Below are 25,594 nucleotides of genomic sequence, written 5' to 3'. Positions count from 1 at the left end.
CAACGCGTGCCTAGACCTCAGCCATTCCTCCGGGCTCCACCTCAGTGTGTGCAAGGTCCCAGCTTCTCCTGCAGTAAAATGGAACTCACCATACTTGCTTAGCACTCTGGCAAACTCCTCACGAAACTTCTCTATCGCCTCAGCAGACACAGCCCCATTTAACAGAAAGGATCAGCGAGGAAGAAACACGCCAGGAGGCAGAGCGACTCATTACGCGGTACTGGCCAAGTCCTTGCTCCTCTCTGAACCTCAGTTTCCCCAGCTGGCCTCTTAAAGCATTGCGTTAGGGTGCCTAGGTGGCTCAGGCGGTTTAGCATCTGACTTCGGCCCAGGTCATGATCTCACGGTTTGTGGGTTCAAGCCCCGCGTCGGGCTCTGTGCTGACAGCTCGGAGCCCGGAGCCTGCTTCGGATTCCGTCTCCTTCTCTCTCTGCCCCTCCCCCACTCGCACTCTGTCCCTCAAAAATAAATACACATTAAAAAAAAAAATCATTAAGCATTGTATTGGCTCAGAAGTTGTAAGATTCAAAAATGTGTGGTCTGTCCAAAAGCACAGTCCCTCATGACACAGCCAGGCATCTGACAGCAAAGTCTGCTCAGGGGGTACCTGAGACAGGTCGGGCAGGAAGACACAATTTCTGTATGGCTTACGCATTCATCCACTGGTTCATTCATTCAGCTAAGGTTTGCTGAGCCCCAAGGATGACCCTGTGTTATGCACTAAGAATACACTGGCGAACAAAACAACCTCACTCCCTACTTTCTAGAAGGTAACAGATATTAAGTGGAATGAGGGAGAAGCACCACGTGCTAGGACAGTGTAGACGGCCAACTGAAAGGAGTGGCAGTGTAAACGGGCTTGAAGGAGGCACTGGATTGGACAGCAGAACAGGAGTAGAGCAGTGGGCAGGGGCCCCAGAAGCCCAGGGCAGCCCAGCAGCAGGGGAGCCTGGAGAAGGTTCTTGGCAGGGGCTCTGCATGGAAGTGGCCAAGTCAGGGGGCATCAGGAAGGCCCGTGGGCAGGGTGACGGCTGCAAGAGGGAGCCGGGAGGAAGTTTCAACTGAGTATCAATTTTGCCATGAGTCACGTCTACATGGGGCCGTGTGTTAAGAAAGATCCCGAGGCCTGCAGATGCGTGTGTCCGGCACTGTGCTAAGCCCCACACAAGGAAACAAGGGTGAACAGGTCCTCTGTGCACTTGCTCCAGCTGACAATGTGCCAAGGACACCAGTGAGTCTCCTGCCGGAGTCCCAAAGGGGCTGAGAAGATGGGCTGGATGGTCAGGGGGCGGAGGCGTGATTTCTACCTGGGGGTGCTGGGGAGGCGCTCTTGGAGAAGACGGTGGTTGAGAACAGGGTCGAGGGACAGAGGCGTGAAGACGAGTGTGGAAGAGAGAGTGTGCCAAGGGCAGGGAGGCAGGGAGGTCCAGGGCACGTCGGATCGGGAGAAGGGCTTCTACGCCGCAGAGTTGCTCTTGGCCTCGGCTCCGCGGCCACTGTGGGCTGTGAGTCTCTGCCGTGGAGGCTGTGAGGCTGTCCTGTGCACCGTAGGATATTCAACAGCCTCCCTGGCTTCTACCCGTGAGAAGCTAGTAGCCTCCCCCTCCCAGCTCTGATGACCAAAACTGTCTCCAGACATCGCTACCTGTTCTCCGGGGCGGGGGGCCACATCACCCCAGCTGGGAAGCGCTGCTCTAAGGGAAGAAAGCAAGAGGGTCAGACAAGGGACGGCACAGGACTCCGCCCTCCCAAGGTGCAAATGGGGGTCTGGTAGCCTTCTTGACTAGCGGAGGGGGGTTACCTGGTAACCAGGCTAGATGATGGATGGGACCAGAGGGGCGAGACCCTCGGTGGTTTTCCTTCGTGGTCATCACGATCATTTGTTCATTCAACAAATTGGTGTGTGGTGCCTACTGAGCACTGGCCCCATGCCAGATGTGACATCTCGTTTCATCCAGCCTCTCTTCCTGAATCCCGACCACTCCCTGACGCAGCTGAGGCCCAGATACGTGAGGCCACTTGCCCAAGCTCACACAGCAGGAGAGGGGACAGAGCTGGGTTCCGTCCGGGTCTCTCTGGTCTGGTCTGCGGGCCTGCCCAGCCTGTGGGAATTGGCCCAGCAAAGGCCTTCAGCAAGCTGGACGGCAGGCAAATGACCCTTCTCAGGTGGGGAGGTTCTTTATCACTTGATGGTCCCACTCTTATTTGAGAAGCTATTTCAATCAGCGTTGTGCAGACAGAAAGAGCTTGAAGGTCAGAGACCTGGGTTCAAATCCCAGCTCTGCGGCTTAGCGACCCTAGAAGGTATTTCCATTAAACCAGTGGCCCTCGGTCTCAGCTGCAGCTAGGAATATTGTACCTGGGTCGCATTCACACCAAATGAACCAAGAATCCGTGCAGTGGGGTCCATAGCCCCCCCACTGGTTCTAAGGCACAATGGGGCTGAGAAGCACCGTTATAGACTTCATTCTCCATGAGGCCCTCGATGAGTTCATTCCCAGGGTCAGTATGGGGCCTGGTGCCTACGTCTATATTTGCTAACTGATTGGAAGAATGAATGAATGAATGAATGAATGAATGTCTATTCGAGCCTCGGTTTTCTCAGCTGTAAATAGGCATAATATGGCTTTAACTCTTGGAAGCTATTGTGAGACATCAATATGACCAAGGACAGTCCCTCTTTGCACACCCTCTAATTTGTCACGCTATTGAATATGGGAACCCCCCAACCCAAACTCCTTTTCTCCTGCTGGTTTTTGCCCATTCGCCATTTGTCCTTCTATTTTTACTGTTTTTCTTTTTATTATCTGTCTCCCTGTCACACACACAGGGACGCAAGCTCTGGGGAGGACAGGGATTTTTGTCTATTTGTTCAGCGCCCCCCCCCCGCCCCATGCCTTGCATCCTGCCTGCCACGGAATAAGCATTCTACCAATGCTGTTAAATAAATGAATAAATAGGATAACTGGTGTCACACTGAGGTGACAACCACATTTAATGTGCTGGTGAGCAAACAGAACGCTGACTTCACCCTTCACCCACTGATGTCCCCTCTCCCCAAGGCTCCCCACTCGCGATGATGCAGGAAAGCCACGCAAGAGGATCAAGACGAAGTGGCTGCTGTTGTCACCAAAGACGCTCCTGGGAGGAGAGAGTGCTCACCAACAGTGACGTTTCTAGGTGCTATTCTAGCCCATCGGTCCTCCTCCCCGGCTCCCACCACTTGGTCAGGGGTCCCTGCCTTGGGACCCGCGCTGCCCCATGCTCTGCCCACCTCCCTCCACAAGCAGGTGACCCTGGTCTGCCACAGACCAAACTCCTGCGTGTCAGCCTCAGCCAGGGCCTGAGGGGCTCGGCATAAATGGCTTTGCCAGTTTTCCAACCGCACGGAGGCTCGTCCTCAGCTTAGAAAAGACGCCTCTCCCTTCTCAGGTAAGCTGGTCCCACTCGGATGGGGGCCCTGGGCCCCCTCAGACATCTGCTGAGAGCAGGGAGCCCTGGAACCCAGGCAGGAGCTGGTCTAGTCTGCTTTTCCCATCTCCTGCCACCTCTGCAGGACTCCCACCCCCACGTAGAGCGAGACCACCACTGGCTGCTTTATGAGCCGGTGCTGGAAAGAGACTTTTCCACTCACACCTCATCCATCAGAAAGTACTGGAGCATGGAGGGGAAGCGAGTGGGGAGAGGGAGTCCCTCTGTGTTCTCTGAGCCAGAAAATACCATGTTTCCCCAGCTCACAGACAGCCACAGACTCCTGGCTGGGTCTGGCCTCTTCAGATTTATGGCGTGGCCTGCTCTGGCCGCGGAGGGTGAAGGGGATGCAGGGGACGTGATACTCCAAGTCCCCCTGTGCCACAGGGACCCTCAGAGCAAGGACAAGACGGAGCCAGGAGATACCACGTCTGTCCAGGTGAGAACCAGATGGCCCAGAGAGAGGGTGGCTGCAGCCACAGCTGGGAGCCAGGGCGGAAGCTGAAGACACGGCTATAGGCCGATGTGCCTACTGGAAACCCCATCAGCGATCTTGCAAACAGTAGTGGACCCTTGACCTACATCATCCACCCCCACCACCCCCGTTTCCTGAACACCTACTACGCGCAGGCCCTGTGCTCGGCTCATCAGGGAGAGTGACAAACCAGATTCCTACACGCTGGTCGGTGAGGCTAGACTTGGAGAGGCGAAAAATAACTAAGATGGGCCAAGGGTCCTGGAGCAGAGTGGAGGCTCCTGGCCTACAGGCTGGGGCTCCAGGAGGACTTCCTGGAATAGGCACTAGCATTGTCAGTCCCGGAAGATGAGAGAAGCTGAGAAGCTGGGAAGCTAGAGAGAAAACCCACTGGACAAAGCAAAGCGTTCAAACCAAGGTGTACCTTTCGTCCAAGAGGTCCTGGATTCCCAGAGAGCCCAGGCAAGCCCACGTCGCCCTGCAAAACACAGACAAAGGGGTGAGGCAGGGGACGACAGCAGAGACCCTCGTGAAATTGCAGGTGTGCCCTCGTATGGCCAGCTGTCTGCAAACAGGATTCCTGGAGGCCCAGAGGCCTCTGAGGGGCGTGAGGGCGGCCGAGTGGGCAGATCCCCAGCCCCTCCCCACCAACCCAGTCACTCCACTTGACCTACTTCATACACTGGACTTTGGCACAAGCTAGCATTTAGGGAAAGGCGTGCTGCTAAAACCGTGTTTGAAAACCACTGCCCCAGGGGACACACAACTTGTCTGTCCCGTTCCGATCTGCCCTCTCTGCATTCCTGAGACACCTTCCCTTCTGCCCATTCCTCATCCATGCTGGGCAAGGTAGTCACCCAGTAGGGGGCACTTCTGCCATGAGACCAGAGAACAGACACCCCAGGAGCAAGAGAGAAGCCCGGGCCCCTGGACTTTGTCAGACCCGGCTACAAATCCTGCTCTGCACCTGACCAGCTGTGTGACCTCCAGCAAAGGCCTCTGAGGCCTCTGTTTTCTCATCTGCAAGCTGGGCCCATCGGTTCTGTATGACAAGGTTTCAATGAGGAGCAAATGGGCGTGGATGTGGATGTCTGTACCTAGTAAATGTTTGCTGAATGAAACAATTATCAGGGAGGGTGTGAAGGAATGAGCCACTGTTCTCTTGGGGAAATCAAAGGGAGCTGCCTCTTCTGTGTGGCCGAGCACAGGGGGCTGGGTTGAGAAGCAGTGTTCTGTCCATCAGGAGGGCTCCTGGGCTGTGTCCAGAAGGAAGCCAGACAGACTCGCGTGTTCCTTCCAAGATACGTATGTCTGAGTGCGGGGGGTCCTTAAAGTCTGGGTTCCCCTGTTCCTACCTGTCCTGTGCTCCTTCAAGCTCCTTAATCAGTTTATGGAGGGGAGTGCTTCAGGGATAGATGAAGTCCTCTGGCCTAAGTGTTCTCTCTTCCCCGAGAAACTCTGGTCTCATGGCCCCTCAGAGCTAGGGAGCCCTGAATCTCTGGCCCACCTCCTAGAAATCCACAGACCTGTCCACCCGAATTAACCTCAGAGGGGATTCTGAATGTCTGTTGGAAGCTTCCTGGCTGTATGCTCCCAAGAAGCTTCTGGATGCCAAGGGTCACCTGGAGGGCCCCGCAGAAATGCAGGGCATTACACAAAAGGTCACTCATCAAGGGTTTGTCCATAGGCCAAATCTTTTGTTGGCTTTATTGGCTGCAGCCCCAAAGAAGGTGCAGGGAAAGACCTTGGGTTTGGCATGGGGACAGCTGAAGGACTTCAACGCAAACACCAAACCACACTCTTCCCTCGCCACTTCCCACCCCTGCCTCTGTCACACGGCGGTCTCTGCCAGGGCGTGGCAGTTTCCCTACTGTCCTCTCCCCCGCTTCCCTCAATGCTGGGGTCCCTGGAAACCTACCTTTGCCCCATCGTGGGCCTTTCCTGGTGAGAGCCCTGGGTCCCCTTTCTGTCCCTGAAACAAAAACAATTCCACTTTGGCCACCAAGTCATCTAGAGAGGCCAGCTCCCCACAAGCGCTGCTCAAAGCCTTGCCTCCTACTAAAATGCCCTCCCATCCGTCCCCCCACCGCGGCTCACACACCTCCAGTGGGGTCTTCTCCAGTTCGATTCCTCCCTGTGCTAACACCTTCCGTAGCTCCCTACTGACTGCACGATGACACATCCAAACTCCTCCTTGTGTGTCCCACATCATCTTCTGTCATCTGGTCCCACCCCTCCTCTGCAGACCTGGCTCTCTTTCCAGCAGCCAAACCCACAGACAGGGTCCCTCTTCTCCTCGCCAGACCACAGCCCACCCTCAGCCATGCCCTGTGCTTCCCCGCTGCCCGGTCATTGCTCAGGCAGTTACCCCCACCTAGAAAGCCAGTCCTCAACCCTCATTCACCAAGCCATAGACATTCTTCAAGACGCAGCCTGAACGTGTCCTCCCCAACCAACTGGTAGATCTCTGGGTGCCGAGTCCTTGCATGTGTGTATTGCTAAGACCGCCTCCGGGCTTGCTCCCCTGAGCTCTCAGACCGCTTCTGAGAGACACATCTAAGACGCATGACCGATTCTCCTTGAATTTCCAGTACACTCACCTCGCTATTCTCTAATTACCGAGGGTCAGTGAAGTAACACCCACTTACATCTGTGCATTGCCCTCTACCGTTTGCAAAGCCCTCATCTCATGAGATCCTCACAATAGCCTGAGGAAGCGGGCGAGGGAAGCGCTGTCACTCCCCGATACATTTGGGGAAACTGAGACTAGGAGAAGGAAAGGGACTGTCTGAGGCCCCAAGATGAGGCACTGGTGGAGCTAAGACCCCTGAAGTCGTCATTCCCAGGTCTGTGTTCTGGGATGTCCTGGAACCTGATGAGTTAGAAAAGACGGTAAACTGGGGAGAGGCCAGTGAGCAGAGGGTGCCCGGTCAGAGACAAGCACCCTTTATGTCTAGCATACGGAAGCGTCCCCATCGTGAGGATCCTGGCTCCCAAGAGCCTGGGGCTGAGGGAAAGGGCCCGTGGAGTTCTCCAGCTGCATCTCCTACAGGGCTCCTGGCTGCCAGCCTGCTCCTTTGGCCCAACATGGCTAAATTACTCAGAAAACAGTCCTTTGGAGAGTTGGTCCACCCTGATGTCACCTTCCAAGAACCCCTGATCCCTGTCCCTCACGCTCACTCCCACGCTCCCTCCCCAGGCTGGGCCCTGAGTCAGAAGTCCTGGGGCGAAGGCACGGAATCCCAGAGGCCCCTTGGGCAAGTCACTTCACTGCTCTGAGCCTTAAAACGGGGGCTTCCCAAGACACACGCACACACAGACACAGACACACATGTGCGGGAGGGCACATGGACGTGCACTCAGACATGCACATGGGTGCACGCACATACGTGCACGCTTCCGTGCACAGGCATGTGCATACACACTCTCTCGCGCACAGGTGCTCACACACACGCACACACACACACATATCCACCAGCGTCCTAGGTTTCCTGGCAAGGAGCCAGTGAGATAATGGATGTGACACATGGGAGGGGTGGTTTGGCCAACTTTAATTAATTCCCACTTGGCTCCTTTCTTCATCAGAACTCAGCCCTTCCAAATCCTGACTCAGCCACTCTCCACAAGACATTGCCACATTTGAACTGGACAGAGCCTTAGAGAGGGAAGAGAAGGTCATTCACAGCACACCTACTCCGTGCCCGGTACTGTGTCCATTAGACCTCTTAACACCCACTTGCTGTAATTCAGGATCGAGACACAGGTTCGGAGGGGCTGGGTCACAGCCTGCAGTGACACACAGGTAAGAGGCGAGGTCTTCCCAGGTTCAGCTAGCGCCCGGTCTGTCTGACTTCAAAGCACTCACTTACTCGGATAAGAAGCTCGGATGACTCTCCCGCACTCCCTCTGACCAAATGGCAGCTGCCCCAGGCGGGAGACTGGCCCCTCCCGTTGGAACGCCAGCTCTCTGCCCACCTGGGTCCCTGCAGGTCACTTCTACAGAGCCCACCCTCCGGGATCCCCCACCCCACACGGGCCACCCCTCACACACAGTCTCCCAGCCTTGGCTCCTCACGAGCCCTGCTCCGATGCCTTTTATGTCCATGGTGCAAGTGCAAGGCCAGGCTCAGGGCTACCAAGGATTCCAATGGCCAAAAAAGGACGGCAGCTTCCCCCACCCCGCCCTTGCCCACCTCAGTCTGTAGCTGGGAGAGGAGCTGGGCTTGAAATGCAGCCAGGGGTGGGTCTTCGTGTATCCTGTTCTGTCACTTCATAAAAGGCGGAACTGAGACCCCACGAGGTGACAGACCTGCTCCCTCGTCCGGGTTCCTCACCGGGGCCATTTTATAGATTTCTCTCTGCATCATGAGCAGCTAGCGCAGCGCTTGGGACATAATCCTTGCCCCAGTACAATAGCTACAAATATAGATACATACTGAACACCTACTCTGAGCCAAGTCTTGGGGTAAAGACAGGGAAAACCGCAGTGGGGAACAAGACCCAGTTCATGTCCATGGGGGACTCTCGAGGGAGAAACCAGAGACGAGTAATGATAAAGAGTGCCTGTTATCATTACAGGCACTAGCATTTTCTGGGTGCTCTTCTGAGCCCCGGACACATAAATCTGTGAGGTAGCAACAATCACCATCCCCATTTCACAGATGAGGAAACTAAGGCACAGAGGATAAGTGACTTGTCCAAAGTCAGACAATTTGTAGATGGGATTTAGACTCAGGCAGTCTGGTTCTTGAGCCCAAGCTCTTTACATTTCACTTCACTGCAGATGAAAACACTACCACCCAGTGCTAAGTGGAGTACAGGAGGAAGTCAGGGAGAACTTGACCCAGACTGACAGGAAATTCCTAAAGGGAGTTCCAGCTAAGCTCAGGCTGGAGGGAGACAAGGAGGGAGACAGATGAAGTTTTAGCTGCAGGGATGCTCGAGGCATCCCTAGTCAGTTGCATGTGTGACTTATGGGATGGAGAAGACTATGGCTTCCCAGCCAGACTCATGGAGATTCCCCAGTGAGAAATAGAAGGAATCTATAAAGTCTAATTAATTGCTTACCCATTGGTGAGGATGAGAGCCTTGTTGCCAACCCAGCTCTCCAGCCAACGAGCCTGTGTGACCTTGGGCAAGCCCCTTTCCCATTCTGTGTGGGGAATAGTACTCCATCTGGACTAGTTAACAGAGCCTCTGAGAACTAGAAGACAGATGGAAAGGTGTATCCTCACCCATAAATGCTACAAATATAGTGGGGGTGGTAACTATGTTGAGCTCCTTTTCTGCAGGTAGGGTTGGGAAGTAGAGAGAACAGAGGGCTCTGAGTGGCTGAGGTCTAGAGAGGGGCTGACACAAAGAAGGGACACATCACGAAGGACTGGGAAATTCTGGGCCAGAAATGCCCCATGTAAGTCATCTCTAATCCAAGTACCCAGCACAGGGCCTGGCCCAGAGGAGGCATCATAAAATATTTCACAAATGAGCACATGAGTGATTAGAATCCCAAGAGACAACTCTAGGGCTAGGGTTGGCTCAGACTGGCTTCCTCTAAAAATAACGTGGGCATCATGCATTTAGAAGTTCAGGCCAACGCAATAGGGCAAGAAAAACAAATGAGACAACTCGCCTTTGAGGAAAAGGAGACAAAAGTATGTTCCTTTTTTGCAAATGGTATGAGTGCCTGTCTAAAAAATCCAGGAGAACCAACAGAAATACTATTAAAATCAATAAGATTATTCAGTACAGGGCATGGTTATAAAATAAACACAAAAAGGACAAAAATACAAAAGTCAACAGTCCTATTCAAAAGCTGACAGCCAGCTAGAAAATAGAATGGGGAAAATATTTCATTCATAGCAGCAACAAAAATACAGAATTTCTACGCATAAACCAGAGCTGTGCAGGTCTTATGCAATAAAAGCGATAATAGTTTATTAAGAGATGGTTAAAAAATGCAACCAAATGAGACGGCATGTCATGGTTTTAGACAGGAAAACATGATATTTTAAAGATGTCAATTCCTCACAAATTAACAGACACATTTAATGCAATTCCAATAAAACCCCCAGGGTGTTTTTTAAGAAAATGATTAAGATGAGCATAAAGTTCATCTGACAGAATAAATAGCCAGAAATATTTTCAAAGAACGGGGAGACAGGGAGGAAGGCACATAGAGTAAAGATTGTATATGTCACATAAAATAGTATTTAACCAAAACATATACAAGCAGAGCAATGACACATACTTGAATGGCCAGGGATAGACCCTGGTCTGTCATATAATAATCAGTAGAGTCAAGGTTCCTTAATAAATGGTTAATATTGGGGGGGGAAATAAAGTTACAACTCCACCTCATACCAGCCCCCCATGAAGATTAATACCAGATGGTTTAAAAATTTTTTAAAGATACAAATGATACCATGAAATGACTAGGAATATAAATGAATACCTATCTGATCATGTGGTAGGAAAGAAATGTCTGCGTATAAAAGTAAAGAACAATATGGGGCGCCTGGGTGGCTCAGTCGGTTGAGCATCCGACTTCGGCTCAGGTCGTGATCTCGCCGTCTGTGAGTTCGAGCCCCGTGTCAGGCTCTGTGCTGACAGCTCAGAGCCTGGAGCCTGCTTCTGATTCTGTGTCTCCCTCTCTCTCTGCCCCTCCCTGACTCGTGCTCTCTCTCTGTCTCAGAAATAAATAAACATTTAAAAAAAATTTTTTAAATAAAGAACAATAAATTTTATATATGGGTGGAACCCTCTCCAACTATCTGACATAAGTTCCTAGTAAGTGTGAGCTGTGATCGTCGGTCCAAAAAAAATAGATAAAACTTTTCTTCGTGAATATCATCATGAATACTCTGAAGAGGCAAGCAGCCAAACTGGAAAATATTTGTAAGGTAGATGAAGCCTTCCTAATCTTAGTATGTAAATAGAAATAATTTTACAAATCCATAACAAAGGACAGCATCCCAACCCTCCAGATAAACCACTTTGTAAATGATAAAATACAAATGGAAAACAGATGTAAGAAACACATTCTTCTCAATGATCAATGAAGTGAAGAGAAAACAAGAATAAATTATCTTTTTAAAATACCCTCCTCTGATGCTAGCAGCAGCATGAATTGGTTCAATCTTTCTAGAAGGCAATTGCTAGCAAAATAACAGTGGAACACATAAAGCTCTTGGGTACAGGGCATATTTTAAATTATTCACCTATATGTATGTGTGCATGCATGTGTATGTACATCTATATCTTTGTGTATGTATGTATGCAGTTTGATTAGTATATGTTATACATGTGGGGCTCCTGGGTGGCTTAGTCAATTAAGCGTCCGACTTCAGCTCAGGTCACGATCTCACAGTTCATGAGTTTGAGCCCTGAGTCGGGTTCTGTGCTGACAGCTCAGAGCCTGGAGCCTGATTCAGATTCTGTGTCTCCCTCTCTCTCTGCTCCTACCCCTCTCACGCTCTGTCTCCCTCTCTCTCTCAAAAATAAATAAACATTAAAAAATAAAGTAAATAAAAAATGTATGTGTTATATATGTATATGTTAACACACATAATATACGTTAATCCACAAAGGAAGGACACAGAGCTAGCTGTGGAGCAAAATTGCCTCGTAGCTAAAAGTACATGCAGGCTTTGGACTTAGGCAGTAGAGGGTCCAAATCCTGTCTCTGCCACTTTTCAGAAATGTGACTCTGGGCAAGTTACTTAGCCACTTGGACCTTAGTTTTTTCATCTGGAAAACGGGGGTAATAACACGTGCCCTACAAAGTATGTGAAGCTCTCGGCCAGTCCCTGGCCCAGTCCTCAAAATGAACTCAGCGCTTATCACTGGGCAGGGCCATTGCAGGGAGCTTACTTTCTTCTCCATACTTTCTAGACTGTTCCACATTTTCCTTACTGAGCATGCCCCACTCCATCATCAGAGGAAGGGGGAAAGGCGGGAGCTGGGGCCTGAGAACGCTGTAGGGTTGCTTCCACCCCGGTTCCCGCCAGCTCCACCAGCAGCTGCCTGGGTCACCAGGTCTGCTCCTTCCTGCCCGCCTCTCCTCCCCCAGCGCCCGAGGGCCCATCATAATCCCAGGTAATCCACACGAGGGATGGAGCGACCACGTACCCGGAAGAGTGGGCCGGGGGCCTGAGCCTCTGGCATGGACAGCTCTAGTTTTCTTCATGGCTGGAGCCCCACCTGCTTTTGTCCCAGAGCCCCTCACCTGCCCCCGGCCCTGCATCCCACCTGACTGCACCACGGCCCATCAGCATCCCCAGCTCCAGACCTCCCCACCGGCTTCTCAGCCCTGCTTCTCAGGCTGCCTGAGTGGCCTTTACAGACCTCATCTGATCATGTCACCTCTGCCAAAACCCTGCTCACGGATTCCTATCGCTCCTTGGCCAAAGTCCAAAAGTCTTACCACCGCCTACCAGGCCTGCTACCCTCCCCAGCCACCCCCTGCCTCTGTGTCTTGTCACCCGCTGCACCTCAGACCTTAGTTCAGCCCGTCTGCCCTCCGGAAAGGCACACCTCCCCTCCCAGACCAGACCAATCCCCACTGGGCTAGGCATCGGAGCAGCCCGTGCTTCTCATGTGGAACCCTGATCATGGCATAATTCTGCATTTACCAGTGTGATTAGCTTGTTTCCGCAAGGGCAGGGACTGTACTTGCTGTTGCCCCAACATTGGCCCAACACCTTGCACGTGCTGACAGCTGACCCTCCCGTAGCATTGCCACAGGCCAGCACTGCTCTAAGTGACTCAGTTACTCCTCATGACAACTCAAGGGGGCAGCTACTCTTATCATCCATTTGCTAGAGGAGGAAACTGAGGCACGGGAAGCAGAAATGATGTACCCAGAGTCACAGAACTAGGAGAGGACAGAGCTGGGATGTGAACTTCGATCATCTGGCTCCAGAGTCTGTGCTCTTAATCACTGCCCTTCCCTGCAGCAACAACTGTGGGTTGGTTGGCTCCACGAATCAATCCAATGACTCAACACTGGGCCTCTAAACGTCAGCCAATGCCATCCTCCCAGGGTGCTGGCTTCTCTGCCTCATTCCCAAAGCCCTTGATCTCGACTCCATGTGGGGGTTGACCTTCCATCTTCTTGGTAGATTTGAGCCTGCGGTATATGGGTATATGGGCACATGGATAAGCCTTGGGGCCTAGGGCAGGCGGGTTGGGCTGAACCTTGGCTCTGGCTTGCAGCGGCCCTGACAAGTGTCTTCCAGCGGGCAAACCCAAGGATCCAAAATATAGTCCTGTCCCTGCTGGTCATTGCCAGTAACTCGGGAAAGTCACCTTGGCCCTTTGTGACCTCAAGAGGCATGAAGTCCTTCCTTTGCTCTTCTTCCCTTTCTTGATTCTGCTCAATCCACCTGACTCTCCCACCCCTCAGTCTTCATCCTACAAGACCATAAGCTCCTGAGGGCCCCATCAACCCACTGAAACAATGTATGCACAGTGACCCATCCAGACAAAGTGGAGGCTCCCTGTCACGTGGGCAGACCTTCCTGATTTTTCTATCAATTATTGAGCACATAGTAGGTGCTCAATAAACGTTTGTTGACTGAAGGAAGACGAATGGATGGGTGGCCCCAGGGGCGGCTCTAGAAGCCAACATCATATGGAAGAGGAGGAGCCGGCCCAGGGCCTGCAGGAGGCCGGCCCTACAATCCCATCAGGTCACCTCCCAGGCCCAAGGGGGATCTGGGACACAGTGAGGACCCTCTCCCCAGAATCACACCCTTGGTGCAGATCCATAGCATTGTCTTCAGCTGAGTCAGGAATTCCATCCAGGGAGGGCCTCCGCTCTAACCTTGTCCTGGCCACACCACAGATCAAGCGCAGCCCGGGATCCAAGCCCAGCGAACTGGGGGCTCCCACCCAACTGGCCTGTCCTGGGGCCACCTCTGCTCACCCCTGGGCTCCAGGCCAGGTAGCAGGCAAAGGGCATGACTCCCCCTTGGAGTTTTATGCAAGCACTCATGGAAGAAGCAGCCTCTTATTCCAGTGTATTTTCTGGAACCCACACCCTTAGTTGTTACGTGCAGAAGCAGGCTGGAATCCTGTCCAGGAGACCCTGAGTCCATTCATCCCAGCTCTATGTAGCAGGAGGCAGAGTCACCTGCTAGATACGAGCCTCACTCACCACACCCAGGGCTGCTTCTCAAAATGGAGGGAGAAGCAGCCGAGGGGCCCCCACCTGCCTCAGCACACCTATCGGCTGGATGAGAGGGAGTGGGCTGCAGGCCAGACCAGGGCTGCCGTGGGCCTGGGGCTGAGGCCCTGCAGTGTGGGGTCAGCATGGGCCGGAGAAGGAGCCTCTGCTCCCATAGAAGCCAGGGATCAATCTGGAAGCTGGAGGGAGTGGGGAGGACCGGATGGTCCCAGCCAGACCAAGAAAAGCGTGTTCCTGAGCAGACCCGGTGATTTGGAACAGCTGTGGGTCCTCGACATCGCGATGTAGCCCATGGCCTGGGAGACCTGAGCCCTGTGCAAAGCAGAAGTCTCCACGGGAGCTGCCTCGTTCTGCCCAGCCCACTGGAGCAGGTACCTGCTACCATTTCCCAGACACTGGCTTAAGGTGCCTGAGCCTTGGTTTCCCCATCTGTAAATGGGTACGGTATCTCCACCCATCTCCTTAGGTCTTTGTGGAGATCCAATGAAGACAAGTTACATAAAGTGCATGCATAGCGCCCACCGTAAGGTCCAATATATGGTGATTATTGCTGACAATAACAACTTTCTTTAAGCCACCCGACCTGCACGACAGGCTTAGCAAAGTATCACCTTGGGCCTGGCCACCCTCGTGACCCGAGGAGGGCAGGCTGGGCCGGGCTCTGTCCTGACCGGGAGCCCCTCTGCCTTTCCAGCCTGCTTCACACTCTTTCCACACGGTCTCTGCGTTCTTGGCTTCCCTGACCTTGCAATTTCCTTCCCCTCCTCCTGTGTCTCCGGCCACTCCTGGAGACTTCTCCCCATGACCTAAATGTTGCTGTCCTGGCACACCTTCTGGTGCTCAGGCTGCTCACTCCAAGCACAGCCCCGGACAGCCCTGTTCACTGCCGCAGCTGCAGGAATTGACCGAGGAGCTGCAGGGCTGCGGTTCCCAGCCGGCATCAGAGTACCGGTCACTCTGGTCTCTGCGGGCTCATCTTAAAGTGGACTGGAGCATTCCAGAAAGGTTCCCTGGGGGAGGTGGCCACCGCACCCCTCCCCCCCCCCCAAGGCTCTATCTCCGGCTCAGCCTTCTGCAGAGTTTCAAAATGTCTGTCCACAAATGCTCTCCACCTGGTGGGGCTCCAGGGTCCCAAATGACAACCTCATTGGGTTCCCGGGTCTGGTCCCCCGGGTTACCCCCTGGGAGTCACTGGTCTCTTCTCTGTCGCCTATGGCCCCGTCGTCTCTACCTGCCCCCCACATCGTGACTGCAGCCGCTTCCCCTCCTCACACATCCCTAGGCTGGCTCGGCTAGCCTCATCCCTCCCCTGTACCACCCCAGGTCTCCCTGCCTCTGCTCTGGTCCCCTCCTCCAGTCAACGTCCATATGACACTGATCGTCCTCAAACACGACCATGTCCCTCCCCAGCTTGAAAGACGGACAGGGTAAGTCTTACGACCCATAAAACTTATATCCCTAGTCCAACATTCCGGGTCCGCCCTATTAAGCAGCAAATGACCCTTCTTCCTGCTCTCCTTTGAGGACTGTAGGTGGCAGCTGTCCTCTTCTCCCTAGCCCCCCGCCCCCAGCCAGAAGCTCTATTCCCAAGTCCCCACTGTGTCACCATCCCGGCACTTGGGAGGTGCTCCGGGACTGCCTGTGGCACCGAGGCCCTTCCACCAGGAGCCCCTAAGAAGCACCCCAAACGTGGCCCCAACCCCAGCACCCACTCCCTGGCCCGACCTGCAGACCCCACTGCAAACACTCACTTTGGCTCCAGGAGGGCCGGGGAGGCCTGGGTTTCCATAAGGCCCAGGAGGACCCTGAAAGGGGAAAGAAACAAAGAAGTGAGACGAAAATGGGTGTCACGCACCTCCCACAGCAATGCCCGGCACATTCCCCCTACCCTTCTGGGTCTTCTCGCCGAGCCAAGCCTCAGCGGACTATCATGGCGGTCTACTCTTAGGGAGGGCCCCCTCAGTGCCTGCCCCTGCACTAAACACCTTCCACGCATCACCTTGTTTTACTCTACTAACCTGCGAGGTAGAAGCTATCATTATTCCTATTTTGAAGACGGTGCTCAGAGAGGTTTAGAACTTTCTCAGGTCACTCAGCCACTAAGAGGCAGGGCCAGAGCTCAACCTCAGATGTCCGGCTTCAGAGCTCAAGCCCTCAACCTCGGAGTTTTGCCGCCTCCCCCTTCTCTCCACCTGGCCCCGCAGCCCTTCCCAGGCTGGCTTCCGGGGCTCAAAACCCATTTCTCTATTTGCTTCCCTCCCCCATGCCTCATCACGTTTGCCTGTGCTGTTCCCATCAACTGGCATGTGTTTCCCATCCATCCCCAGCTGACACCTACCCCGTCCTTCAAGGCCTGGCTCAAATGCTACTTCCTCCCGGGGATCTTCTAGGACTTCTGCCTAAACGAACTGCTCCCTTTCGGCTCCAACCGTGCTGTCGTGTGAGCCTTTGGAGTAGAGAACTCAGTGAAGGGAGTATGTGGCATTTCCCGAGCAAAGGTGCATCCCTCCGGAGCCACAGCCCAGCCAGAGAGCTCTCCCTTAGATTCCTACACGCTCTGAGCTTACGGGTCCTCTGGGGGCCTTGGAGCAGCTAGGAAGACCGGGCCCAGAGAGTCAAAGAGTCTTGGCCAAGTCACACAGCAGAGCGATGGCCGAGCCAGGGCTGGGACCCAGGCCTGTTGGCTTCAGGTCTAAGGCTTATTCATGGCACTGGATTTTCCCAGGTCATATCTGAATCCCATATAACAGCTGGAACCTGTTATGTCTACTTTCTCCAGCAAGGGCCCTGGGTTAGAGTCTTGCAGCCAGTAATAGAAACAGAGCCCTAAGAGTCAGGTAATTCCCGAGAGTCTCTGTCTAGCAGGAATAATCTGGGGGCAGAGGGGGTGGGGAGAGGCGCCTCGAGAGGCCCAGTGGTGCCCCACCACACCGGCTTCTAGACACACTGCCCTTGTCCCTGGCCCCTCTTGACTCATCTGGCTAGCTGTGTATGAACTTGCTTCCTTCCTCCCTCTCGGAGGCCAACTTTCCAGCTGCAGCCTGTCACATTCCAACCACGGCACCTCCCTCTTCCTCGACGCCTGAACGGGGACCCTCCCCTTCTCTGAACACGTTGAGAAGGAACAGTGTTCAGAAGCTCACTCAGCCTGAGGAATTGATAAGGGTGTCACGGGCGACCCTCTCTCTAAACTAAGCAGCTCTCCAGCCCTCGCAAGCATGCCCCCGAGCACCGCCTCCTGGCATATGGATGTGACCTGGCAGTGTCAGGACCTGGAACTAGCTGTGAGCAGCCCTCCCCCTCCCCAGCCTTGCTCTCCCCAAAAGTCCTATGAGTAACTAGGGCCCAGTGGTCTCCAAGGAACGTGGAGGACCTCAGATGTTCACCGCTGCCCAGGCTTCTGGGGTCTAACCTCAGGGCTCAGCCTGAATTGGGCCTAAGTTGCGTAAAGGCGTTTCAGGAGGGGCCCCCGACCAGCACTCCAGATCCAGGCATGGGCTGTGGGAGGCCAACAGTGGCCACTTCTCCCCAGTTGTGCCCCCCAGCTACCCCAAAGATGGTGGCCTGGAGCACTCGGCTACCCCATCTGCAGTTTATGAAGGTGGGGGCTTCTTCCTGCTTCCCCGCCCCCACCTCTCCTCCCCTCTCCAGCCACTGCCTTGCAGCGAAACGAAGCAGCACATAGTTGACTGGGAGCCAAGCAGACCAATTCTATAAATGCCGCAGCCCAGAAAGCCGGGTGTGGGGAGGGCCCAGGGATTCCCCAACATCCTTCCGCGGGCCGGGGGAGTATGCGGAGGTGGGAAGGGGCATGCCACTGAGCTTTGGATGACCTCAGGTAAGGCCTTGCCCCTCCCTGAGCCCCAGAGCCACCATCTGTGGAGAGAGGAGCTGGGGTTGTCTAATCTTCACATTCTATTATCTCTGGAATTTTATGATCTATGGAATTTCCAGTCTAGAAACAGGATGATGGGGAGGGGAGCACACAGAGAGCCCAAGAAGGATGTCAGGAGAGCCATTCACTCACTCATGGAATTTCAGAGCTGGGAGGAACCTTGGAAATACCTTTCTAAGGAAATGCCTTGGAAAATCCTGGAAGGACCCCGTGCTTTAGAGATGGGAAAACTGAGGCCCAGAGAAGGGAAGAGATTTACCTAAGATCACACAGCTTCTGGGGTGAAGTGTTAACTCTCGGCCTAGAACTCTTCAGCAAACATTTGGCCAGCACCTGCTATATGCAGGGCACTCTGAGAGGCATTGTGTAAGAAAGAGAAAAACAGGGCCTGCCTCTGGCCCACAAGGGCCCGACTGAGTAGAGAGAAAAATCAGTGCAATAAATCGTTACCATCATAGGCTCTGGGGTCACACTGCCCGGCTTCAGTCCTAGCTCTGACATTTACCCTATGGTTGACTTTGTCCAAAGTAACAACTTTTCTGAGGCTCAGTTTTCCTCACGTGTAAAATGGGGACACTATTGGAACCTATTTCTCGGGATGACTAGGAGGGTGAAGTCATGCATATGTAGCTCGGTCAACAGAGTTCAGCAGTCTCTGTGAGCTTTTCAGAAGTGATCTGTGCCATCCAGAAAGGCAGATAAATTGCTGCAGGAATTCCAAGAAGGGGACAGTCATCAGAAAACGTGGGGGCGTTGGATCTCTGCAGGGGATGGAGGAGGAGCTTGCAAAGAAGGGCACTCCAGGTCGCCGGGGCCAGGTGGAGAGAACAGCCCGAGCGAAGGTGCAGAGGAGTGGTTTGGATTGGTAAGGTGCCTGCTAAGTCAGAGGGCCTCCTCCTGGTCCCAGGCTGCAAGGCCCTGTGGCCAGCAGTATCCCAGGTACCTCTGTGGTCCCCAGCTCTGGGTAGATGCTCCATGGAGACTCTGGAGCCAGGAGGAAATGCTGCTTTAGACAGCAGATTCCAGAGCCCTGGGCCCAGAGAGCACAGGGCCAGGTCTGGAGGGAACTAGGGCTCGAGTAATTGCATAACCAGAACCATCCGCTGGGTTCAGAGCTAAAAATATGCCCCAGGCAGCTGTCTCTGCCAGAGCCTTGCCAGGCACCCAGCGTGGGAAAGGCTGATTCAGCCTAGGCACAGGTGCCAGGCGTCATGGGTCTGAGCCCTCTTGGGAAAAGGACAGATTTTTCAACAAGAGAAACCCCCAAGGGTCCCAGCATATGGTTAAGAGCCTGGGCTCCCATCCTGGGCTCTTCCATTTCCTACATGCTCAGTTTCCTCGTCCCTAAGAGGAGAACGATTGTACTGGCCCATGGGGGTCCTAGGGGAGAGGGGCTCAAACAAGGCAGCATTAAGTGACATAGGAGGTATGACACATAGGAGCGGCTTTTCACACCAAGGCTCAGGCTAGCTCATCTCAGCCACTGCAGCCCAGCCAAGCCATCCTCCAGCCTCTGATGAGACCTCTCAGCATGGGGAGCTCCCCCCCCGACCTTGCCTATGTCGGTATCCCCACCCCAGGCCCTGCAGAGGTGCCTGCAGAGATGGATGTGAGGGTCATGTCCTCCCAAGCCAGCTTTTGACCTGGACGGATGCTGAAACCCATCAGCTCAGGACGCGTGGTCTGCAGAAACCCCTTCTCCACTCCAGGCTGCCACGGGTGATACCCACAATGAACAACTGAGACCCTGTAAGAGGTCGTTGCTCTCCCACACCACGCCCGTCCACACGGTGCCCCCTAAGAGCCCTAAGTACACTCCAATGGGCAAAATGGAAAATGGGTCCTCACGTGGGACGGGGAGCAGCCTGAGGACACACAGCGAGGCTGGAACTTGGAGGTTGTGGGATACAGGCCAAAGAGCCAACCAGAGCTCCCAAGGACAGTGTGTGATCACTTACCCGAGGCCCCCGTGCACCAGGGGGTCCAGGGAGCCCAGGCAGCCCAGGGGGACCCTGAGGAAAAAAGCAAGAAGATGGCATCAGTGCGAAGTGGCAACAGAATGAGTTCAAGCAGTCATTCAACAAGCCTGTCCAGAGCTCTGGGCATGGAAACCCAGCGGCTGAGAAGAGGGGTCCTCTGAGGTCCCTACCTAAGGAACTCATGCTCTTTGAGGCTTTCAGGCCTTTGCAGCTGCTGTTTCTAGGTCTTTGAAGTTTTCGTCTTTTATTGCCTAGCTAACTTATCCAGGCTGTCACCTCTTCCAGGAAGCCTTCCCTGATCCCTCCCCCAGGTTGAGTCAAGTCCCCTCTTTCCCTCTATTGTAAAGGCTTCATATTGTTTGGGGAATTATCTGCCCAGAAGCCTATCACTCCCGTTAGACCATGGTCTCCTCAGAGGAACTATTTCTCTCTCTCTCTTCCCCTAGGGTTCAGCTAAATGTTTGATAAGATAAAACAGCAAGGGACCTCAGAGCTCAGCCAAGTTCTCTGCAGAGCCAGAGCAGAGAAGGGACTTGTCCAAGGTCACACAAAGCCTCTTTGCACCATGGAGCGGCAGTGCAGCATAAACGGTATAGGCAAAGGCTTTTGCATCAGACAGGCTTGGGTTCAAACCTCATGCTGCCCCTTACTTACCAGCTGGGTTTGGGCAAGTTCTTTAACCAGCCTATGGCCTATAAAATGGGGGCAATAAGAGCCTCTTCATAGGATCGTCACAGGGATGAAATGAGAGATGGTGAACATTTAACACGGTGACTGGCATATAATCATCACTGAAACGTTCTCTCTATTCCAGTGGTCACAGCCTGGTCCAGCCTTCATCACTGCTCCCCACGAACCTGCAACCATGCCCTCATTTGTCTCCCCACCTCCACCCTCTCTCTACTCCTGTCCTCCTCTACACAGCCTTGTTCATCTTCCCAAGGCGCTCCGCGGCTCAACAACATTCAATGGCTCCCTATTTCCCACAAGAGAAAGGCCTGACTCTGTAGCACAGAAAGAAGGCAGCTGAGCAGACTTACTAAACAGAGGGCTGACCTTTGTTCAAATCCTGGTTTTGCTACTTATTAGCTGGAGACTCCTGAGGTCTCCACTTGCTCCCATTCACCATGGGCTCAATAGCTACGGCTCTGTCTACCCTGAAGGGATAAATGAGGATTAACTGAGTGCCTGATGTGAAGAACTGAACACAGAACCTTCTAAGGAAGCCTGGCTTTCGAGGATGTGTGAGGCCTGGGGAATTCATTTGTTTCAAATAACCATCAACGAGATTCCAGGTTTCCTGCCCGGAGTTAAAATCAGCGTTGAAAACCCAGTACGGTTTGGCTGGTAATTAATCCAGATCTCACGCTGGGCAGGCTCGGTTCACAGTTCTGGCCTGTGAACGCCACGTGCTTGCTCGTCCATGAATAAAAATCAGAAGAGAGATCCAGACAGGCAGATATGGGCACCAAGGCCCCAGAGGCACTGGAAAGAGCCCCGGGGGGAGGGAGGAGCGGGTGGCTGCGTGGCCTCAGGCAAGTCCCGGACACCTCGGAGCCTCCCGGGACCTCTGGCCAAATTGGCAGCCGTCTTCCTTGTCTTCCTTCCATCCAGAGCCCTTCTATGTAGTTCTGCAGGTTTGGGATTTCAGGGCCAGGCTCCGCTCCACAACCCCGCCCACCGCTCCCCCCCTCCCCGCCCCGGCCACCCGCGCCAGGGGAACAGTAGAGAACGTTGTAAGACTGGGGACCTGGGTTCACACCAGGCACCCCTGCTTACGAGCTGTGTGGCTTTCAGGGCCCCCTACTTCCATTCTCCAAGCCTTCATTCTCTTAAGTGTAAAATGAGGATATGACGGCACCTTGCTGACAGATAATCTATAAAAAGTGCTAATCCTGGTGCCTGGCACACAGCTAAGGCCCAAAAAGTTAGCTGTTGTTTCTGTTAAGCGAGCTGCTGGATGCTCTCCAACTCCGAATTTTAAACCACCCTCCTTGGCATCTGTTTTTCAGGAAGAGCAAAGATTTCCCTTTCCAGAAGGCCCTGCTTGGCCCTGTTCTTCCAGGTGACCCGGAATTAAAGAGAAATGCAGGGGCTCAGTGAAGCACTGCTTCAGGCATCCTTATCACTGCAGAGCCCTCTTCATAGATGAGACACCAAAAAGAGCCCCAGGGTGGCAAAATGCTTGCCCAAGGCCACACAGCTAACAGGCGGAGCAGGGACTCAGCCCGGGACATTGGCTCTGTTCTCCTCTCCTGGGAGCTTCCACGCAGAGAATCTCGGCTGGGTATATTCTGACTAGGTGTGCAAACTTGGGTAAGGGCTTGCCCCTCTATGGGCAGCCGTGGAATGAGCATCCCAGAACCTTCCCAGCATGGGGTACTTCCTGAGTTGCAGGGTGGTGGTGACTTCCTTCTCCAGTTATCTGGCAGGAGAGGAAAGGAGGAGACCATGCCCATCTCACAGAGAAGAAGGTCAAGGCCCAGCGAGGCAGGGCTCGTGCAGGGCTCCAGGGAGGGAGATTCTCCCTCAGGGACCCTGGTAGGGCCGCTGCTGTGGAGGCCCGGACACTCCCTCTTGGCATTTCTTCTGCCCCAGAAACAGGGGCATCCAGGCTGGGAGTCTGACCTCACCCACACATCTGCAGAGCAGACTCTAAGTGCCAGTTGGGACCCACGGCCCAGCCTGGTGATGTCAGTCCACAGCCCGGCTCCGTGTCATGGCAGCCCAGCCCCCGGCCACGGGCCTGGCCTGGCTCTCCTCTACCAACCCGGGCCCAGCCGCGGCCACAGGCCTAACCCTTCCCCGCTCAGTACTTACTTTGTTAGTTTGTTAGTGGGCAAGCGAGGGTGGGCGCCCCCTGCCCCCTCTCGCCTGATCCGAGACCCTGCCTGTTCTCCACGCAGTGGAAAAACGCTGCCATTTCTTTCCAGGGCCTGAAGCCTGAGCGGGTGACTCTGGGATGATTCACGAGGGCCGGGGTGGGATTTTCCACTCCACGCCGCAAACAACGGGGCCTCTGAGAGGGCCCAGAGCCGAGGGGGAGGGGAGCGGGGGCCACAGGCCTGCCTGGGGGAGGTGAGCGAGGCCTGGGCTTGGGGGCTCGCACAAACAGAGCCATGGAAACAAACAAGCAGCCGCTCTGGGCTTCCCCTGAGGGTCGTGGCCTCCAACAGCCAGACCTAGGGGAACCCCATCCCACGGAACAAGTCCACTCTGATGTCCAGCTGCAACCGCCCTCCTGCCAAGCCTTGCAGAAAGAAGTCCGCCCTGGCTGGCAGGGCCCCTGGCAGCGAGCAGAGAGGCTCCAGAGGCCGAGGATCTGGGAGACCCGAGTCCGGTCTCTCGTGTGCTGCTAACTGCTGGTGACTCTGCGTGAGGACTCTGCAGTCTCTGCGCCTCTACTCAGTGCCTGTAGCCGGACAGGGAGAGGCAGGGGACCCCAAAGGGGCCTCCCATTTCCGGCCATCTGAGCGCACCGTTATTCCCAGGAACAGCACTCAGGGCTCTGAGCCTTTTCCCCCAGTCTCTGTCCGAGGGAAGGGCCTTCCGGGCCGGGGCTTCTCAGTGTGGCTCTGCGCCATGCCTCCGGGCCTCAGTTTGTCCAGCTGTAAAATGGGGATATAACACCCATCTTCCAACATACAACGTATGTGGGCGCTGGTTACTCTCCACTTGCTCCCCAGATCTACTGTGTGCCCCAGGAAGCTGGCTTTCACAGGCTGCACCCTTAGGCTTTCTTGCTCTGTGCCTTTGGCTGGGTCTGGCCAACGGGAAGCCCCAGCAAGAGACTGAGAAGTAGGAAGAGTGAGTGGGCTCGGCTATTTCTCTCCCTGCTCCCGTGGGGACTGGAGACCGCTGTTCACACTTGAACTTTCACCGGGTTCTGGTTACACCTTCCCCTCCCCTGGTACTTTCAGGCTAGACCTGTGTGCTTCGCCAGCCCCTGTGGGTTCCTCTGATGCCGCCCACACCTCTGTCAGTAGCCCCTTCCTTGAACTCTCCTCAATTACCTGCTCCCCACCTGGAGCTGCAGGACACGGCATGCGCACTGCTTAGCACAGAGCCTGGCGCAGAGTAGGAGCTCAAGAGCAAAATGCCAAAGAGAAAGCGAGACACCCCTCATTCTCCTGGGCTCTACGTGATACTAGGGGAATGGGTGAATTTCTCAAGATCTAGCCCCAATTTCTAACCACCAACAGTATGAAGGCCCTCCTGGGTCCAGACGTCCCTGGTTCCCTTGGTGCAGCGATGCCCCCATCTCAACCATCAGCACGTCAGTAAACAGCCACGACAACCCGCTGGGACCGGGTGCTAGGTGCTGGGTGCCTTTACATCCCTTATCTCAATCCACACAACAACTCTGGAAAGGTAGGTAGCACCATGTCCCCATTTTGCAGAGGCAGAAACTGAGGCTCAGAGAGGTTAAGTGACTTGCCGAAGATCACACAGCAGCTGGCACCTAGGAGGCACTCAATCAACATTTGTTGAAAGAAGGAAAGGATAGCTGGGTAAGGCAGTCGTTGAAACCCAGGTCGCTCCAGATCCAAAGTCTGTGCTCTGTGCCTTCCTCCATGTGGCCTCCTGACCCACCAGCAGCCGAGATCTGTGTAATTCAAGGAGCCCGGCCTGGGAGTCGGGACAACCTTTTTTTCCCATAAAGATCACATCCCTTCATTTTACAGATAGTCATGGAGCATCTGCTGCGGGCCAGGCCCTCATCCGGGTCTCCCTGAGGTGACGCTTGCAAAAAAGTGCAAGCCAGTGCAAATGCCAGCGGCCTGATCATGAATAAATAAGGCCTTGACTCGCCTCCTCCCAGGCGTGGGGCTTCTGTGCAGCTTCTGTGCAGTCTCTGTGAACCGCAGCCTCCCCGCCCCTACTCACCCGGAGCCCAGCTCAGCTTTTCCATGCTCCCCCCGCTGCTGGGGCTCCCACAGAGCTCCCTCACTCAGTGGCTACAACTGCTGGCAGGCCCGGGGCCCAGAGCAGTCTCCGCCTCCACCAGTGTGGCTCATGCCCCTCCAGAACCACGCAGAACCAGGCAGACCCGGCCACCCCTCTCTGGCCCTTGAAGTTCCCACGGCCACTTATTTCTAAGAAGGGAGCTCTTCCGAAGCTGTCATGGAGGGGAGACAGCCCTAGGGAGAGGAGAGAAGTTCCCCCAAAGTCACCCAGCAAAAACAGATCTCCAAGGGGCCTTGGAGATCACCCAACTTGCTTCCTCACAGGAGATGGGAGCTATTCTTAACCTACGTTCTGCAGAAATCAAGACTTAGTGTGGATCAGAGCTAGTAAGGGGCGGAGTCAGAATTTGAACCCAGGTCTGCATGTCCCCAGTATGGGGACAATTAAGCCCCCTGCCCAGGGCAGCACGGCTTCTGAATGTATATGGGGGTTGGAGGCAGACAAGAGAGGACAGGAAAAGAAGTTGTTACCACTGCTGCGCAAAGATGCCCCTTCAGTTATATAATGCTGGTATCCGGTGACATATAAATGACCGGTTTGCCACCTGCCGCACAGGGGGCTGGACAAAGCTTCTCGAAGCTTCGTGGCTCCTATTGGGGTGAGGCTAGGTTCCAAGCGGA

General features: G+C 54.4%; 1 protein-coding gene across 9 annotated transcripts in view; it reads right to left on the bottom strand.

Moving 5' to 3' along the window:
* The window catches only part of COL27A1 (collagen type XXVII alpha 1 chain), a 140,830-nt gene that overhangs the window by 99,584 nt on the left and 15,652 nt on the right, over nt 1–25,594 (bottom strand). For 8 of the 9 annotated variants that reach the window (XM_086683806.1, XM_086683804.1, XM_086683805.1 and 5 more), the window contains exons 4-7: nt 19,986–20,039; nt 15,884–15,937; nt 5,865–5,918; nt 4,371–4,424 (exon numbers count right to left, since the gene is read on the bottom strand). In XM_086683806.1, the coding sequence (XP_086539932.1) occupies nt 4,371–4,424; nt 5,865–5,918; nt 15,884–15,937; nt 19,986–20,039 (216 nt within the window). The remainder of the gene's footprint in view (nt 1–4,370; nt 4,425–5,864; nt 5,919–15,883; nt 15,938–19,985; nt 20,040–25,594) is intronic. The other variant, XM_086683809.1, reaches the window with a different exon arrangement.

The sequence above is a fragment of the Puma concolor genome, chromosome D4 (assembly GCF_028749965.1).
Source record: "Puma concolor isolate L17-30 chromosome D4, mPumCon1.1.hap2, whole genome shotgun sequence".
Classification (NCBI taxonomy): domain Eukaryota; kingdom Metazoa; phylum Chordata; class Mammalia; order Carnivora; family Felidae; genus Puma; species Puma concolor.
The sequence above is the reverse complement of the archived record's forward strand: the minus strand, read 5'-3'. Positions and strand labels throughout refer to the sequence as shown.